The following is a 17,874-nucleotide window of genomic DNA, read 5'->3' as shown; positions in this document are numbered from 1 at the left end:
CAAATAACACAGGCAAATATTTCTGTAATAATTATGTTCTCCTTTCAAATCATCAATTGTCACTAACAAACATTAAACAAAGAAAAAGGAATACTAAAGAATGCAACTGACCAATCATATCGGTGATAGCATCTGCTTTCTCCTGAGCCAGCAGTCGAGTCTCCGCGTCCATCCAGGTCAGGTACTTGAGGTTTTCCTTGAAGGCTGTCCTCACACTGTTTATCATTTCCTCTGCCTCCAGATATACAGAACAAGTTTAGACATAATTGTAGATGTAAAATGGGTGGGAGAATGAACTATTTATTATTATTATGGCACAAACAGTTTTTTGGTCTGTACTATTTGTGTTGATAACAGGGTTGTTATATGTTTTCTATGATCTAAAGTCACATTATTCTCAACTCTAGAAATATTGAGTGAAATCATTTTCTGTGCTCCAGCCAAATGTGTTTATAACATTTTACCTAGATTGCCATAGTGTTGGCCGATAACTTATGCTATGGAACAAGTAAGGGTTCACTGAGAACTCTGGCTTTGTTACAACTAAAGCCCATGATTTAACTCTTGTGTCTATATATTAAGTATCTTTCTAGAAGATTACAGCCTTTATTTGACAAAATTATTAGGTGCACACTTGTTAGGCATGTGTACACACTTTTTTTAACACTAACAATAATAAATGTCAGTTATTGAAAAGAAGTATTGTGCACATGACATAACTTACTAAGAAATACGAGTATATTAAATCTGCCTTTATTTTGAAAAAAAAAAAAAAAAAAAAAAAAAAAAAAAAAAACAATTATCATTACTACCTAGTGGAGGTGAGAGGATTAGAACCCCTCCAAAAAGCCCTAAAAACCAATAAAATATTCACTTCAATGTTCTACCTTAAATTAAGACTATCTAATTAATACAAATTTATATTGTTTCAGATTTATTCTAAACTAACTAAGAACTAATGTAGTTTGCTCGTCAATAAGATTCACCCTCCCCTCCGAAGCCAAGTCCTAGTTAAGTCACTCGTGCTTATGACCAAACTTGTTTTTAGAATTTTATTAAATCAGTTATCCAAGTTCAGTTATTGAATACTCCTCAAACTTGCTATAAAATTGGATTTGAGAACTTGGTGAACCACATTAAACTTAAGCTTGGTTTCTGCAGATGTTTGTCCTGAATTTCCAAACTTAAGTTTCCAACTCCAAACCAATCTTGAAACAAGGTCAAAAGATGGAGAGTTTAAGTGAAAGGAATGGTAAAATGGAGTGACATTCTCAGCATATGCCCCATTCCAATGTTAATTGCTTTTCTCAATTTCCACGGTATTCACCAACTTGATTATCTTTAACTGTCCCCATTACACTATAAAACAATAAGTTTCATTTTTAACTAATGGTTAATTACAATCTGGGTATTTATTAGTGAGTATAACACATTAAGTAATAACTGTTTGTTTGATTTTCAAGTGAAAACGTTACTTTTATGCTAATGTTGATAATGGAAATAGAGTATCCCCTTAGTAATGTATGCAACTATTCCATTTTATGCAAGAAAGCATTTCAATATAATTAAGATTACTTGTGTTGTTTTAACCTTATTAAAGTTTGAAACTGCCGCTGAAAATTATTTGAATATAAGATATTAATTTCATATTCATAATATGCAACATCTGTAGAGGTTCATATTCAACCATACATGTCCTTGTTCACTATTTTCACTGTTTGGTATACTTCAAGCTAGTCTCCAAGTCTTGCAATTTCTACTGTTATTAGAAATGATGTATTTCAAAGTTCGTTTGCCAAAGTTTTTGGATCTTTTGGTAATTTTAGACTCTCATTAACAATTAAAAGTCTGGTCATCTTGAGTAAAAGAACAGAAACTCAGCCAATTTTAACACAGATTAAATAATAAATGCATCAACTAGTTATGCTATAGTAAACTATGCTTAGAAATTTTAAGTGAAGCAATCTATGAAAGACATGGATTAGAAATGTACAAAATGAAGACTATATCTAAATTTATGCGGGTATAATCTTTTAATTGACAAAAGAAATAAAAATGAAATAGATAATGCGCTGTTTAGAATAAAATAAAATTATATTGGCTGAGTATATAGTTTGAGTTCTTGGAGGAATTTAATGATTCACGTATTGTTTGAAACATTAAGTTAAATTATAATAAAAATGGAACAATCATTAATTACAATACAGCATACTAATACACATTCTATTATAAGTATGTAATACTTATTGAATACATTATATTTTGACCTATATATATATATATATATATATATATATATATATATATATATTATATGTATTTGACAATAACATTTTCTGATCGTCAGCTTTAGTTATCTTTTTTTAATTTTAGTTATTTAGTGAATGTTTCTGTGGTGTTAGTTATAAAAATAATTTATTTTGTGATACTATTAATCTGTATTTGTGAAGTATATGCATTTGTGAACAATGATGTTACAATTTGTTGATTGATGAGTGGTTTGATGCATCCAACTTATTTTAGACTTGTCTATATCATCTGAAGCTCAGAGTATGAGACAGTTTTAATTGGTTTAAACTAGTTTACATGGTTTACTTGCCCTGGACATACTTTTATAAACTTACAGTAAGCTTCTATGTAACTCTTCTGCCTGATTTGATATTCATTACCAATTGTACCATTAGCAAAAACCAATGTTTTACTTATATCAGGGCAACCCTATGGGTATCCAGGAGCAGAACATCACTAACTGCAAATGTCTAGATATTGGGGTAGAAGGGTGAATCAATAGGTCTAATCTACTGCGGAGGATGACTGTTGGTGTTCGAGGAGACCTCTTAGTTAAATGCTACTGCTAGCCTTAACATGAGCGAGTGCTGTTCCATGCTCACTTTTACTGAAGAGGTTGGAGCAGAGCTGGCATCCCCTCCTTCTAAGGAGTCATGACTGACATATAGAGCTCGCTATCCCTCCTCATGGAATCTGACAGAAGAGGGTCCCTACACTTAACCTTACCCAACCTAAATATCCTTCCACTCTGGAATCAAATGCAAAGGTCCTTTTAGGACTATTTGCAATGAGAGATTTATCAGCTTTTTGCCCTAAGTGAATAAAAGAATGTACCTAAGTTCACTGACTCAGGCATAGAATAAGCTTATAATGAGTATACATTCAACTAATTTCTATCTAGATCTCAAGCTCAGAATGATCTTCTAAAACTGATCGTTCAGTAGACATTCATTTTTAACTTTGGATAACTTTAATGGCGCAGTTTGGAATGAGCTCAATGACTAATACTTTTTCTGTAAAAGCCAAGACTAAAATTGTGCTCTGTTCCTAAAACCTTTCTGAGCTTACCAGCTTAGGAAAATTATCTTGAACAAGGTTAATGCACTTTTGGTGATAGTTAAGTCTTATTTATGATAATTCTTTTTCACTTCTGATATTATTAAGTGAAAAAAATTAAAGGTACTATTGATAAAAAAACGTTTTTTTCCTAAGGTTGTAAAAATCTTAAATATGCAACAACAGTGGAATGTGAATATCACTGTCAACTTTTTCTGCAAGCTGTATAGATTAACTACCTTAGGAATGTTCGAAACAAACAGGCCCATATTTGATGGTATATACTAGTTTTCATGTTTGCTTTAGCATAGACCTCAATTTTATAATTATTTTCATAGTTTAATTGTTATTAGTTCTAAAAAGTGAAATACTTCTTCAACAAAATACAGTTTTGAATACAGTCCCTGTGACACATTCTATTAAGGAAATTTTTTATTAAGAAATTATTAAGAAAATGTCATTGTAATAACTGAAACTTCAAAAGTACTGAAGTAAAATTTTTTTGTATGAATTTACATCTTTTAGTATGTACAGAACCCAATATAATTATTTCCAGAATAGACATTAATTATTAGTGTAACAATAAATAAATTTCCATAACAAATAAAGATAGCTGTTTTGATAATTACAATTTCTTAAACTTTTAGAGGCTTACCATAGTTTTGGAGTTGCCCTGAAAGAGTTCCCGCACATACATTGCTCCGATGGCGAACCCGATGACATTGTTGGTGTCAGACACACAGTAGCGCCAAGGTTCTTCTCCTCCTTCTGCACCAATGAGAGCTTTACGAAGACCCTTGTATGCATCCCGGAATGGCTTGGACAGACACGCAGTCAGACTTCGCACTGTCTGCCATACTAGGTAGTTGTTGAGTATTCTGGAGAGAAAGAAGTGAATTATATTAAAAATCTACTGAATGAGGTTTAATATTGTTCTTAGAAGGAAAAACTCAAGGTTGCTTTATGACAGCCGGCTCTTAACTCTTTACTAGAGATGATGTTTCTTTTCTGGTGCTGAATCAGAGGCCCAGAAGACTAACCACATTTTTGCGTAGCTAAGTTAGTAAATTATTTAGTTTAGGCTACTTTGGGTAGTTAGGTTAGACTCACGTCTTCCCCTCAAGAGTTGCATTATACTCCCGGATGATGATCGTGAGGTTTCGTAAGTAGTCAGGAGCGTAGACGACCACCTTCTCCTTGTCTGTGATCTTCTTGTTCACCAGCCGCAGAGCATCTGAGAAGTAGTCCTTCCATGACATCTGCACAACATTTTTATAACTTCAACCACTTATAAAATACGAGACAGTACAAACAATAAAGAACAAGTAAGGTGCAATCCAAGTGTTACAGCTGTGCGCCTACTGTTCTGTACTATAAAGTGCAATTTATTGTTACAAATATAAAATATAAAATTTTTATACAGATAAACTCATTATCTGGTACTTCGGTATGAATATACTAGAAATACACATATATAGTTTGGAAAATTCACTCAGTACTTGGTCGTCTGCAGGGCGATTCATGGTGCTCGGCATAGCTCAGCCATGATACAAATACCTTAATATTTTAACTGAAAACTTTGTTATTTTTTAAATTATTGTGCAGTACCTGTTTGTAACTTTGATTTTTATTTATTAATGTTGTTTAAGTGATCATTTTAATTGTTTAAATTTTAAGTGTTAACGTTGAAGCTTTCTAGTCACACTGATGGTACAAAGTTTTTATCTTCCTCTTTTGTGCATTTTTATTTAATAAATTATGTATTTTATTTGATACAATTTTAATTTTTACCACTAGAATAATTTTTTTCTTCAGACCACAAACATGTTAACAATTTAAAGGAAAATAATTTTAGTGTGATCTATTTTATATTAGTATTATAGTACATGCTTACTACGTTTATGGCTATGTCTATTGTACACTTGAGTATTTAATGACAATAAAGACTTCTTGATTCTTGATTCTCAGATACACTAAAGCAACATTATTTAAAGTACTATTTAATATTATGTTAATCTCATTCTTGTGCTGTGTACAATTTTAATTTTGTAAATAAAATTATTTAATAGTGTGACATTACTTTGTGGACACACTGTACATACTGTAAAAATAACCATATCTTTACCTTCAGTCATTTTTCCGTGGGTCTGTTTTTAAAAAGTCCCCATTTACTTCTATTTCTAAAATTATCCATGGGAAAATAACATTTTGTTCTATTTTTATATGTCATAAAAGGTATTTTAAAGGTCTATGACCAAAAAAATCATTTTCATTTGAAAAATTTATCCAAAAGAAACAATTGAACACACTTTCTTGTATATTGTATTTTTTTACAGGAAGGGTTATAGCTTCTTTGTACAATCAAAAGATATTACCATTAATAAAAATAAACTTATGGAACTCACGAAAGGTGCTATCTCCTGGAGTTCAGCAATTGCTACTCTGTGGTACATCTTTTCCTCGTCCCTGCGATCCTCAGAGGGGATGGTAATATCAGCCAGCTTTGTCTCAAAGTCAATCACCTGCTGCATTTGAGCTTTAGTACTGTTGGGCTCTCCTCCCAGCAACACCCCAATCTGAGAGAAAATAGTTTTACTGTCGGCTTAGTTAATTATATATCTATCTATTTAATATAATAACTAATTTTGGAATGGTATGCAAGTGTTATTTATTAATAATATATCCTCACTGTAACATATATACAATGTAACATTCTTCAGGGATAAGTTTTCAGCTCTTTGCTGTTTTTTATTTATGTGAATTACTTTCTTCACATAACCAGACAGTATTATTATTTGCAAATACTATTTTGACTATCAAGAGCAATAATTATAAACCTCTTAAATTTAAATTGAGTTATTTCTAGTATTTAAGTATATTGACAATGGATTCATGCTTTCCAAAATTTGTAATTACAATTTTTAATATAATTCCAATTTTTTGAATGCTTCTTTAAATTAATTGTTATAGTTGAACAAATGTTGTACATTTAATCTAGTTTGATTAGAGTTGAAACAAATTAGAGCAGTTAACACACAAATTTCAACTTAATCCATGCTTCTTAAAAACAATCGTCAGACTTGATAGAACTTACTTTTAGGAATGTCGTGGATGAAGTGCAGTTAATTTAAAACCATTAAAACAATATTAAATTATAAGTTTTATCCTTTTTTTTCTTTTTTAAACAAATATAAAAACAAACTACTAATTTAGGAGTGATAGATATCTATTTGTTACCTCCACCCAAGAACATAGCCAGGACAAGATTTGTGGGGGAGGGGGTTTAAGACGATTAATATTTTCCCGAAGTGGATAGAAAGTAAGGCAATTGCTTTGTTTCTTAAAAAGTTCTTCGTTTCAATGTTGAGAACGATCTTTCAGAAGTAAATGTCAGTAATATTGAATTATCTAGATAATAATAATCGTTTGCTAAAAGTCAATGAAAAACTTGAAAATTTGGAGGTCCAGACCCCTTGAATCCCCTTGCTGGCTTAGTCCTTGCCTCCACCCAAAGACCACAATGAAGACACCTTAGTTGTAAAGTGAACCCAGTGTGGCAGGCTGATTAACATGATGAATAATGTGGGACTTGGATGTTATATTCATAATTGAGATTATATCCATGATTACAGCCCTGGGCTATGGGAAATATGAAAGACTGAATTACTTTGTACTGGGGTATGTAAGTAATGTAGTATTACATAATTTAGACTTGTACCTTTTCCTATTCAGTCAGAATCCTCAACTCTTTATTCTTGTAATAGTATCATAATAAATGCCATTGATATATAAGGTGGCTTTGTCATCTTACCAATAGGGAAGAAACATTTTCTTATTATCAAATACATCATGGGAGCCACCACACTGACAATTATATGACCAAATTAAACCATATAGTCCCAAATTAGCTTAAATAAATGTTATGTAGTTTACCCTTAGCAATTGTATTACAAGACAGTTTATTCACTTTATATTTTTTATAAACATTTACATGAACAAATGGCCTAATATTCCATGAAATAGAAATGTTAAATTGAATACAGTTTGATCATAATATATCACAAGGATGATTAAAAAATTCATGGTCAGTTCTGAGTTGTCTCTCCCCCGGTGCTCCTCCTATTTTGAATGGTTCATGAAGGAATATAGCCCAAAATATGATAATAACAAATCCTTTTGTTCATGTAACAATTAATATAGGATTTACAGTAAGCAAGGACTTCAAGGCCTTATAGAAGAGAGAAGATATAAGCAAATGTGGTGAACCAGTGTTGTCAGTATATGTTTCATTGAATTAATTATCACTCCATGTAGTAAACATAGTTATCAATAACATTAGATTCATTAAAATGGACTCACTTTTGTCATATAATCTAAGTATGCGGTCAGCACTTTTTCATTGGCAGTCTTATTCAGATAGGTGTCCCTTGTGGGCAAAGTAAGGCCTCCTTGGTCAATCTAGAAAAACAATATAGTTATTATTAGACTAATTTAATACAATTTAACTATAGTAATATCAATCAAAACCTTATCCTTTTAGTAAGTCAAGATTTTCCACATCCATCCCTCTAGTACAGTAATGATAAAATAATTTGGGTTTTGAATTTGGAGGACATGAGTTGAATAAGCAAACTGGAAATGAGGATAAGGATAGAGAATATGTGTTGATAGGAGGTTCCTCTCTTCTGGAATTCTGTCAGAGAGCTCTTCAAAAACATCATGTTAAAAAGAAACTCTCTTAAACCCATATTACAAATTCCTTCAATTGTACTCCAGTAGACAGAACTAAGTGGAAATGCTAATTCTGACTTTACTATAGCAACTGATGGCAGAGCATTATAGCTGTTTGCTTGCTACTCACTGCTTTGGATTTCTTTCTTCTAAGTGTGTTTCTTTCTTCGTCTCACGTCCTTTATGTTCTTGTTTTTGGAATAAAATATACTTGCTGATTAGGTACAATGATACATGACAAACCACAACAGGTTTCGAGCTCATTGTCTCATAGCCAGGGTCCAATGATTAAACAAAATTAAAATTGAGGATAATTAAATCATTCAGAGATCAGCATTGTATTACACTGTAACTTTGACATATCTGTCTGTCCTGTCATTGGAGCCAATGGTTTATTGTTTCCGATGCAATTCAAGTAACATGCCAATGAGAATTGTAACATTCTCTTCATACATCGAAGTAAATGAAAACCATCCAAACTAAAATAACTTTAGGAAAAGATTGAACTTAATCCTTTAAAACTGAATTAGAACACGTAAATATTTTTAAAAACTATTAAGTGCACAAATTTTTAATTTTATTATATTACTTATATAAACTTAATCTACTCAAATGGCTTTCAGGAAAGTAGAAAATCTATATTTTAATGTAATGTATTAATTATTTTTGTAAGTTCTTTTAAATGTTTTTAATGGGAAATCAAATTTAATTCCAATATAATTTCCTAAGATAAGTTAATGATTCTACTTTAATTGATTTTACTAAGATATCATAAAATGTAATGGATTTAAAACTAGCAGAAAAAAATAATTTGGTTGATAACAATTGTTGTTAAATACAAATATAAATACAAAAGAAAATGTATTTGAATAGTTATTCAGTAACATCACTGCTGACGTTAACAGAAATTTTGGATCACTGGTCACCTGTATAATATAGAGGCTAGAGTTTCTATCATCCTCTTGCACAGCCCAGGAGAACAGGCCGCCCATGTTGTATTTGTTCTGCAGGATGTGCAGTGTTGTCTGCAGGCTAAACGTACTGACGTTCCATGCGCTGCCAGACACGTTCCACCCTCCCACCTGGCAACAGAAGGTATAATTCAGATGGAAACTTGACATCAAAACGAACATTTGCTATAGTTACAAAAAAGGATACATTAATGTTGAGTTAACTATGAGTAGTTATTCAATATCATGTAATCAGTCACTAAGTTGCACAGTTTAATATGCATGCTAATAGACTTAAATTTCATAGTTTGATCTGGCTCAAGGTCAAAACAAATTTGTTGGATAGAAATCAGACCGAATTGTTGGTAATATGATGATGCTTTCTTCTGGATCAGCCTATCAGTGTATAGGAATAACAGAAGAACATCTCAGTTCACATTTTTTGCATCATGATTCTTCAGATATCAGATGATACTAATTATGGAGAAAAGAGTTTGAACGAATCTGATGTTTCACCCCCTCTGCATGTACAAACAGCAATTGTGAAATTTTAATTTCAATTTGGAATAGCAATTAGATATTTATACCTTCAATTTAAATAACATGAAATGCAAGAGTAAACAAATCTGAACGTCCTTTATAACATCAACTCAATGATAATTTAAAAAAACCTACATACTTTTGTAAAGTCATAATTTACTGTAGATATCGTCCACTTCTGGCGGGTTTATCCTGCCAGTTGAACCTATATATATCTGGGCAATCCTATGGTCCAGTACATTACTAATAGCAAATGGCGAGATATTGGGGTAAAAGGGCGGATCAATAGGTCTAGTCTATTGTAGAGGATGAATATGACAGGGACTGCTGTCCCCTGCCTGCTTTCACTGGAGTGACTGAAACAGAACTAACTTTTCCTATTTCCAAAGTGATGTGACTGAGATATAGCACCAACTATCACTCCTTATGGGAGGATCTTGACAGGAGGTGGCCCCTACGCCCAACCTTACCCATCCTGAATATTCTGTCACTCTGGAAACAAGTGCAAAGCTTCTTTCAGGACTAAGTCTAGTAAGAGATTTCTCAGCTTCTTGAATGTCAGAATATTTAGGATGGGTAAGGTTTGGGGTTTGGGTCACCTCCTGTCGAAAACTAAGAAGAAGGATTGTGGACATTATATTTTAGTCATGTCACCTTAGAAGAAGGGAAGTGAGCTCTGTACCAGCCCTTCCAATCAAAGTGGGCATCGATAGCACACCCTTATGTCCAGGCTAGTAACAACCTTTAACAATTAGGGGGCCCTACCAACTCCATCAGCCATCCTCTACACCATAATAGACCTATCGATATCCATGAGGAAGGATTTTAGGCATTAATCTCAGCCATGTTTCCATGGAAGAAAGGGAGGGCAGCTCTGTACCAGCCTCTCCAGTCAAAGTGGACACGGGTGTGGCATGCCCTTATGTTTAGGCTAGCAACTGCCTTTAACACATACAGAGTCCCACAAACTCCAACAGTCATCTCCCACAGAAGACCTATCGATCTACCCTTGTACCGAAGTACCTCAACATTTGCGGTTAATGATGTGCCGCTCCTGGACATCCATAAAGTTACCTAGATTTACGTGACACATTGATTTTTACTGTGCTGTAGGTTCAATATGAAGGTATTATTTATTTATTTATTTATTTATTTATTTACGGCAATACACCATTTTACATAGAAATTGTACAACTGAAAACAACAAAGAAGAAGGCTGCTGCACAGAAAAGACATTAATAACAATCAAAAGAATGTGCAAGGACTAATAAATACAATTATGAATAACAGCTGTTATGACAACAATCATAGATAACAATAGTAAATAATAATAAAAAATAACAGATTATAAATAACAGTAATAAATAACAAATTATAAATAACAATAATAAATGGAATTATAAATAACAATAATAAGTAACGATAGTAAATAACAATTATAATAACAAGGATAGTAACAATTAATAAATTTACAAATTTACAATTACTGTCTGGTATAAACCAGAAGTGAACCCTTCTGGGGATAGCATATAGTTACATATAATATTTCTCTGTTGTTATTTTTCTACATTCATGGGTTTATCATATAGTACTGTACCTGTATACACATGAAAATTTTACAATACATCCTAATCCTAATAATATTATAAATGCGAAAGTAGCTTTGTTTGTTTGTTTTGCTTTCACGTATAAACTATTCAACTCAAATTGTACAGATTGTAATCAATTTTACATTGACATTCTTAGGATCCCTGGGATGAATACAGGCCTATTCTTATATTGAAAATTCCTCCAGGTTATATCTCATTGGTCTTTAAAGTAGTGAAAAATCCCATTGTGGTCTAAAATTGTGAAATATTAATTAAAAGAGCATGTCTAATGTAATCAACTGTTCTGTGTAAATATTGAATTATGACAGCACTATGTTTAAGTTATTTAACCACTATTTGCAATTTGTTTACATTCATAGAGTGAAACATAACTAAAGTAACAACACTCCTTATTTCAACATTGTGACAAGAAGGCAAACCAATTAACAATAAGAATTATTCACAGTTTTGCTTAACCTCTGGTTTTCCCAATCATGAACACAGACAAATGCATACCTGATGTATGATATATGACTAATTTCATTTTTTAAATAGGACCCTATCGTATGACATCACAAATGCTTTCGTTAAGAAAGCTATCAACTTCAACTTTGGAGGTTCTCATGGGAGATATTCAATCAAATACATGGAATGTTGCACAGAAATTGCGGCGAAGCCATGGGTTCATGCTACTTTAAAATAAAGTAAATCTCAGATGTATAACTGACTAATTTTATGGTGTTCAGAGCGTTCATTCAGGAATGACCCCTTAAAGTTCGTAGTTATTTGGAATACACAATTTTATAAAATACACATGTCATCAGAACTAATATTAACACGTACCTGATCCAAAAGGTCCAACATGGGCTTAGCCCCTAACTCTTCTATGGTTTCGTTGACGTCCATACATGACAGGTAGTAGGATTTGGCTTTTTGTTCAGATTTGCTCTTCAACTCACTGTAGGGCTTCTCTATAACATTACATGGAGTTTGGAATCAAGGTACAAGATAAAGTGCAAAAAGCGTTTAGCTTTCTGTAACAGATCTGAAAGACTGTTGCAGAAACTACAATGTGAAAAATGTAGCTGTGATTATTATAATCAGCCCAATAAACAATTCCTATACTTCATATATTATGCTGAATCTATTATAATTATGATTATAACTCATAAAATAAATTCAAGCTATTAGTAAAGAATTACATTTTAAGAGGTAATATAGAAAAGTAGCTGAAATTATATATAATGGAAGATTAACTTTTCCTTCTGAAGCTACATCTCAAAATGCATAAACAATTAAATTTGCACACTTTTTAAAATAAAAAATTAACAAGAGTATTTCTCCACACTACTTAAAATAAATTTAAATGTAATGATGAGAAAAATAGTAAAATTAAATGTAAAATCAATATTAAAAATAGTGTAAATTTTGAAAAGGGCAAAGAAAAAAATTGTAATATATACTCATATATAATTTTCGCTTTGCATTATTTTAACAAATTTATATTTACAGTACTATAGTATAATTATCCCAGTTTACCATTTTTATAAACTTTTATCAATCAAAATTTTAAATTTGATGTAAAAATATAAACTATATAGTATATCCACAACATTTTTAACACCTAAACTTAAGATATATTTTGTATTGTATATTATACAAATCACTAAAAATACAAAATGTTTACATTTAAACCACGTTATTATGTGTAGATATTAGAAAATACAATTTTCTTTAAGGGAACCCCTTTTTATTTACTGGGTAATTCATACATAGAGAACAACTGGAACACTTTTAACTTCACAAATTCAATATCTTACTATTTATATGTAAAATTAGTAATTATTTGTTTGACTAATACATACTTTTCACTTAAGTAAGTTTATTTCAGATATACTTGTAATAATATAAAAAATTCATCTTTTTCAATTATGAATTTAATAATTAATATTATTTTAGGGCAACTTGCCACAATAACTAAAAAAAAATATTTACGAAATCTGGATAGTAAAAATTACAATTTGAAAATAAAATTTTCTTAAGAACTATTTGAAAGATTGCGATGTTGATGAATAATTTGTACTATTTAACTCAAAATACAAAAATAAACTAAAATTATATGTCACATATTCATGTTTACAAAATATTAAACATAAATACAAGATGTCTGGTTCACCAACATAAAAAATCAGCCAAACTGAAAGTTATTTAAATTTTTCGAACACATACTAAATATCAAATTTTGATTCTTTTACTATTATAATTTTTTATACAAAATACTCCCGAGATCTCCCAGTAACATTTCAGGAATTAAGCCCTGGACCAAAGACAAACCAAAATATCATGGCAAAACTGTAAAAAACGCAATACTTGTAATTACCCAAACAGCCGTGATATTTTTATCCACTTTACAATTTTTTATAAGAGAATGGTTTGTTGTAATAAATTGAAATGCGCTATATAGCTTTATACCTAGCAAGAACCTATTTACAAAACAAAGTTTTACAAGCTTTAGTTTTAAAATGGTTCCTTATTAGCCTAAAACTTTTAATTTTATAAAAACAGATAATGATAAAAATTTTTAGTTGTTATGTTGTATTTTGACAATTTACAAATCCATTGACATCCAGTTTAAGAATATAGGTTGGCGAATTAAATAGAGAATTCATTTAAAACTAAGTACATTTCAATATCAAGTGCCATTATGTGACAGCATTGTTAGTGAGCTGCAAAAATCAGCTGTTGTAATTTTAATCAGCTGAATAGAGCATTAACATTAATTAGATGTTATTGTGACTCACTAGCAGTGTTATCACACAATGACAGTTTGTATAAACAGCAGACAACGAAATAAAACAGAATCAATATAACTATGCGTAATATTATCAGTACGTCAGTAACACACTGACACAATTGATATGAACGTAATATTACGTCGAAAATACCAGTGATGAGTCCTTTGAAGTGTTACGTGGGCAATACTCACGAAGAGCGTTTTTGACGACGAGTTGGTTCTGCTGGTCCAGCTTGACGAAGGTGCCCCACATGCTCTTGCCGTCAGGGATGGGGTTGGCACGGACCCAGGAGCCGCAACTGTACTCGTAGAAGTCCTCGCAGGGGTCCACGGAGTTGTCTATCGAGGAGAGCAGTCCTGCCGCGGTCCGTACACATGTCTCCGTCAGGCAGTACTGTGGTCTACTCTCGTGGCTGTTTTCAGCACTAAGATGATCTAAACAGTATTTAGTTTAAATTAAAGGAGTGGATGATAGTTTTCTATCCAACAAATCATATTTAGTGTAAGAATATTCGTAATTTCATTACTAAAACTGAGGTCTGACTCATCTTTGAATACAACAAACTAACACTAGAATTATTAAATTATGTTAATGATTTATACTAGACATGTAGGAGGAGTACGTTACACCAAGTGTCGCGTAAAAATTCATTGAGGCTGCATGCACTATCTTAAAATCTATAGCTCATTTCATTAGGTTACTAGTGTTAAATGATTATATGATTGTACAGTTTGTTCAGGAATGTGTTTATTCTGCGTTTTTCGTCAATATCATGGTTAATCCCCTAAGACTAACGTAATAGATTCGTTAACGATCAGTAAAAACCGATTGAGTGACTTGCACCACCATCAAACTCGGTGTTCTTAATATAGAAATGAAACTTCATGCAAAATTTAAAATCTATAAGTAACTTCATTTTCAAAACATCGTGTGGACAGACTAATAAGCAGATATGGAATTATTTAGCTTCTTAAATAATGGGGGCTAACATTTTACTATTGTTGTTACAACTTTTATTTTTGTAACTAAAATAAAAATATAATAATTAATGTAATATTATTGTTCGTAAATTTGTATTGATGCAAAACCGTCTGGAAAACCCGATTAGATTCCTTGGATAATTAAATAAAACCACTGTACGTTCAAAGTTTTAAAGTTTATATTAAATTTCGAAAAAAATACGTGACATATTTACATAGTTTATCTTTAAACAATCCTGAAACAGAGATAAAACCCTGGATAGTTTGCATGGGATCAGAGGTGGATAATCTTGACCATCAATGCGAATCATGATACCTGAAACCAATATCAGTGTAATAGCAATTTAGATTCGTATTTTTAATTCTTGAACAGAACACCCCTTATTTTCTTTGGTTACAAACATGTAATGCGAATATCGTATGAATTTAGTGGATGTTCGATGGTGTTCTTGGTCATATCTTGAGGCAAAAAACAACGAGGACTATTCTTGTTGGAATCGTGCATGGGACAAGTGTGTAGGAGAACAGAAAGCACATATAATTGAAGATTTAATGTTAGGTTTTTGTAGGGGAAAAGTATTAGAACCCACCAAAGAATTATACTGAATGCATCTTCTAAAGTTAAGGTGGTTATTAAATATAAAACTGACAGAGCATGAGGGGGAGACAGGTAATATGCAGCGAGATTAGGAACGCATTAATATCCAGCGAGAGCCGAGGACGTGACAGGCATAAAGCTGCCTATTGGCTGACAGTTCCTGAGCGTTCATACAGCTGTATCGTAGGCAATAAACCTTAGATACATTGTATTAGTAATGAACAGGTTTCCTGTGTAATGTATTATTCAACAGCAAGCTAATGGTCAACCAATGTTATTCTAAATTGAGAGATGATTGACCATAGGGAGATCCCTGATGGATGATCGTCCTTAAATCAGCCAGGATCCCGTGGTGTGGTTTAGCGTTAGTTGTTTTTACTCAGTATTGTTTTCACAAAGACTAGAAACAAAAATGTATCTTTTCTTAAATAAGTGGCTTTGAGAAAGGCCAACATAAAAGTCAAGATATTTCTGTAGTATTATTGGTCAGGTTCTGAGAACCGTGCTGGGCAGTTCTTTATTGTGATATGTTGAAAGATCTTTGTGAACCTTACAGCCTCAAGATTAAGAAGCTCTACCTGCTTCACCATCAAGAGTATTTGACAAAAATATCAATCTTAAAATTATGATACTGTCTAAAATGGCTGCCTTAATCGTATCTGATACACGAAACTGTGTTTTAGAGAACTCGTTGGTCTTAAAATTGAAAATTCAGAAAATAAATATTTTAATAATTTTTGTCCTAAATTTAAATTACAGTGAGTCGTCATAAAAAAAAGTAAAAGTAAAGAATGTCTTATTTTACCAGGCGAAGTTAGGGCTAAGAAGCCCTCTCTAACACTTAACCTGGAGTCATAGTGCATTTTGTTTATTTATTTCATTCAAATATTATATTTATGTTGGTATAAGATATTACCCTTGCGTATGGCAACGTATATATTTTACAAATAGTGAAGTATTAAATAATACATAGAAAATTTGAAATAGATGAATAAATAATGAATGCATAAAAACTAAGTAGTACTAAAAATGAATTAGTATAAATGAAGTAGTATGAATGAGTGCATGTAGGTTTAAAGTTTTAAATAACAAAATGACCAAGAGAAGCACAAAACCACAAATAACTTATAACATTACAACACAAGCAAAACATCACAAAAACAAGAAGTGTATACATCCAACGAATAATTTTATAAGTTAAAATTATTCATAATAGCGTAATAAAATAATTATTATGACAAGTTACAATAAAGTTTTAAATAATAGAAGCTCAGTCAAGGCATTGACATAGGTAATAATAAATGTGAACATTATCATAACATAGAAATTCACACAATAACAGAGCAACGTAGGAAAATAGCAAATACATACATACATTCCTAGCTAACACGCTACAAAATAGGAGGATTACGACTAATAAAACTAGTAATTTTATGGATTTGCACCAGTTCTAATATTGAATTCACTTTTGAATTTTTACATTTGTTTCTCTATACAGTTGTGAAATTCTCCGCATTTATGTAAGAAATCAGTTAGAATACAGTTTTGAGATAGGGAGCCCTTGTATGAAGCTAAAATTTGCTGTTCGCCTAAAGCACCGCGTTTTTAACCTAAAAGTTAAAATTTGCGTAAGCTTAAAGTTTTCCAAACCATTAATTTATCAGAAAACGTTTATTTTTGATGAATTTTTTAACAAGTAAAAAAGACATTTTAATTATCCAGAATGATCTTAATTCAACGTAATATACCATATTGTCATTTCTTATTATTCATTTTGATATTGACTTATTACAATGCACTCACAATATTGGAATATAATAAAATAAACATTATATAGGATATTATTGGATATACAATATTAATTTAATTATATATTTAATTATAATTTATTACAACTGAAAACCTACAAAAAATAAGAAATAGGGTAAGGTTGGTTAGTTATGATTAAAGATATCATACATTCATTAGAACATTACTGGCAAAGCTATAATGGGGTTTCAAATATTATTTTGCAATTAATGAAATTAGGTTGTGAGGAAAAGTTAATTAATTTTACGTTCCGTTTATATTAAACAAGTAAAATCTTGTATTTATTTAGTACTGTTAAGACTTCATAGTACTACTGCTGTAATCGAACATGAAACCGAGAGTAGAGAACGTTAACCGGTAGGTTACTATAGTAAACATTTTATCAGCTCATGGCATTTACTACATGAAGAAAGTGATATACTACGGAGTGGTCTCACCCACAACGGTAAGTTTGGTGAGACCTTTGTTAATTAAACTCGTTGGAAATAAATAATAAAGTAGAAATGTTTATTACCACCAAAAGATAAATATTTAAAG

At 31.5% G+C, this 17,874-nt stretch overlaps 1 protein-coding gene across 8 annotated transcripts in view; it reads right to left on the bottom strand.

Annotated features, from left to right (window-relative positions):
- LOC124362904 (endothelin-converting enzyme homolog) overlaps window positions 1-17,874 on the bottom strand; it is a 530,214-nt gene that overhangs the window by 18,499 nt on the left and 493,841 nt on the right. For all 8 annotated transcript variants that reach the window (XM_046817786.1, XM_046817787.1, XM_046817785.1 and 5 more), the window contains 8 exons: window positions 14,142-14,384; window positions 11,999-12,126; window positions 9,003-9,158; window positions 7,705-7,803; window positions 5,751-5,921; window positions 4,456-4,604; window positions 4,001-4,223; window positions 112-235 (listed from right to left, as the gene is read on the bottom strand). In XM_046817786.1, coding sequence (XP_046673742.1) covers window positions 112-235; window positions 4,001-4,223; window positions 4,456-4,604; window positions 5,751-5,921; window positions 7,705-7,803; window positions 9,003-9,158; window positions 11,999-12,126; window positions 14,142-14,384 — 1,293 coding nt within the window. The remainder of the gene's footprint in view (window positions 1-111; window positions 236-4,000; window positions 4,224-4,455; window positions 4,605-5,750; window positions 5,922-7,704; window positions 7,804-9,002; window positions 9,159-11,998; window positions 12,127-14,141; window positions 14,385-17,874) is intronic.

This window comes from Homalodisca vitripennis, chromosome 5 (genome assembly GCF_021130785.1).
Source record: "Homalodisca vitripennis isolate AUS2020 chromosome 5, UT_GWSS_2.1, whole genome shotgun sequence".
NCBI classification, from domain to species: domain Eukaryota; kingdom Metazoa; phylum Arthropoda; class Insecta; order Hemiptera; family Cicadellidae; genus Homalodisca; species Homalodisca vitripennis.
The sequence above is the reverse complement of the archived record's forward strand: the minus strand, read 5'-3'. Positions and strand labels throughout refer to the sequence as shown.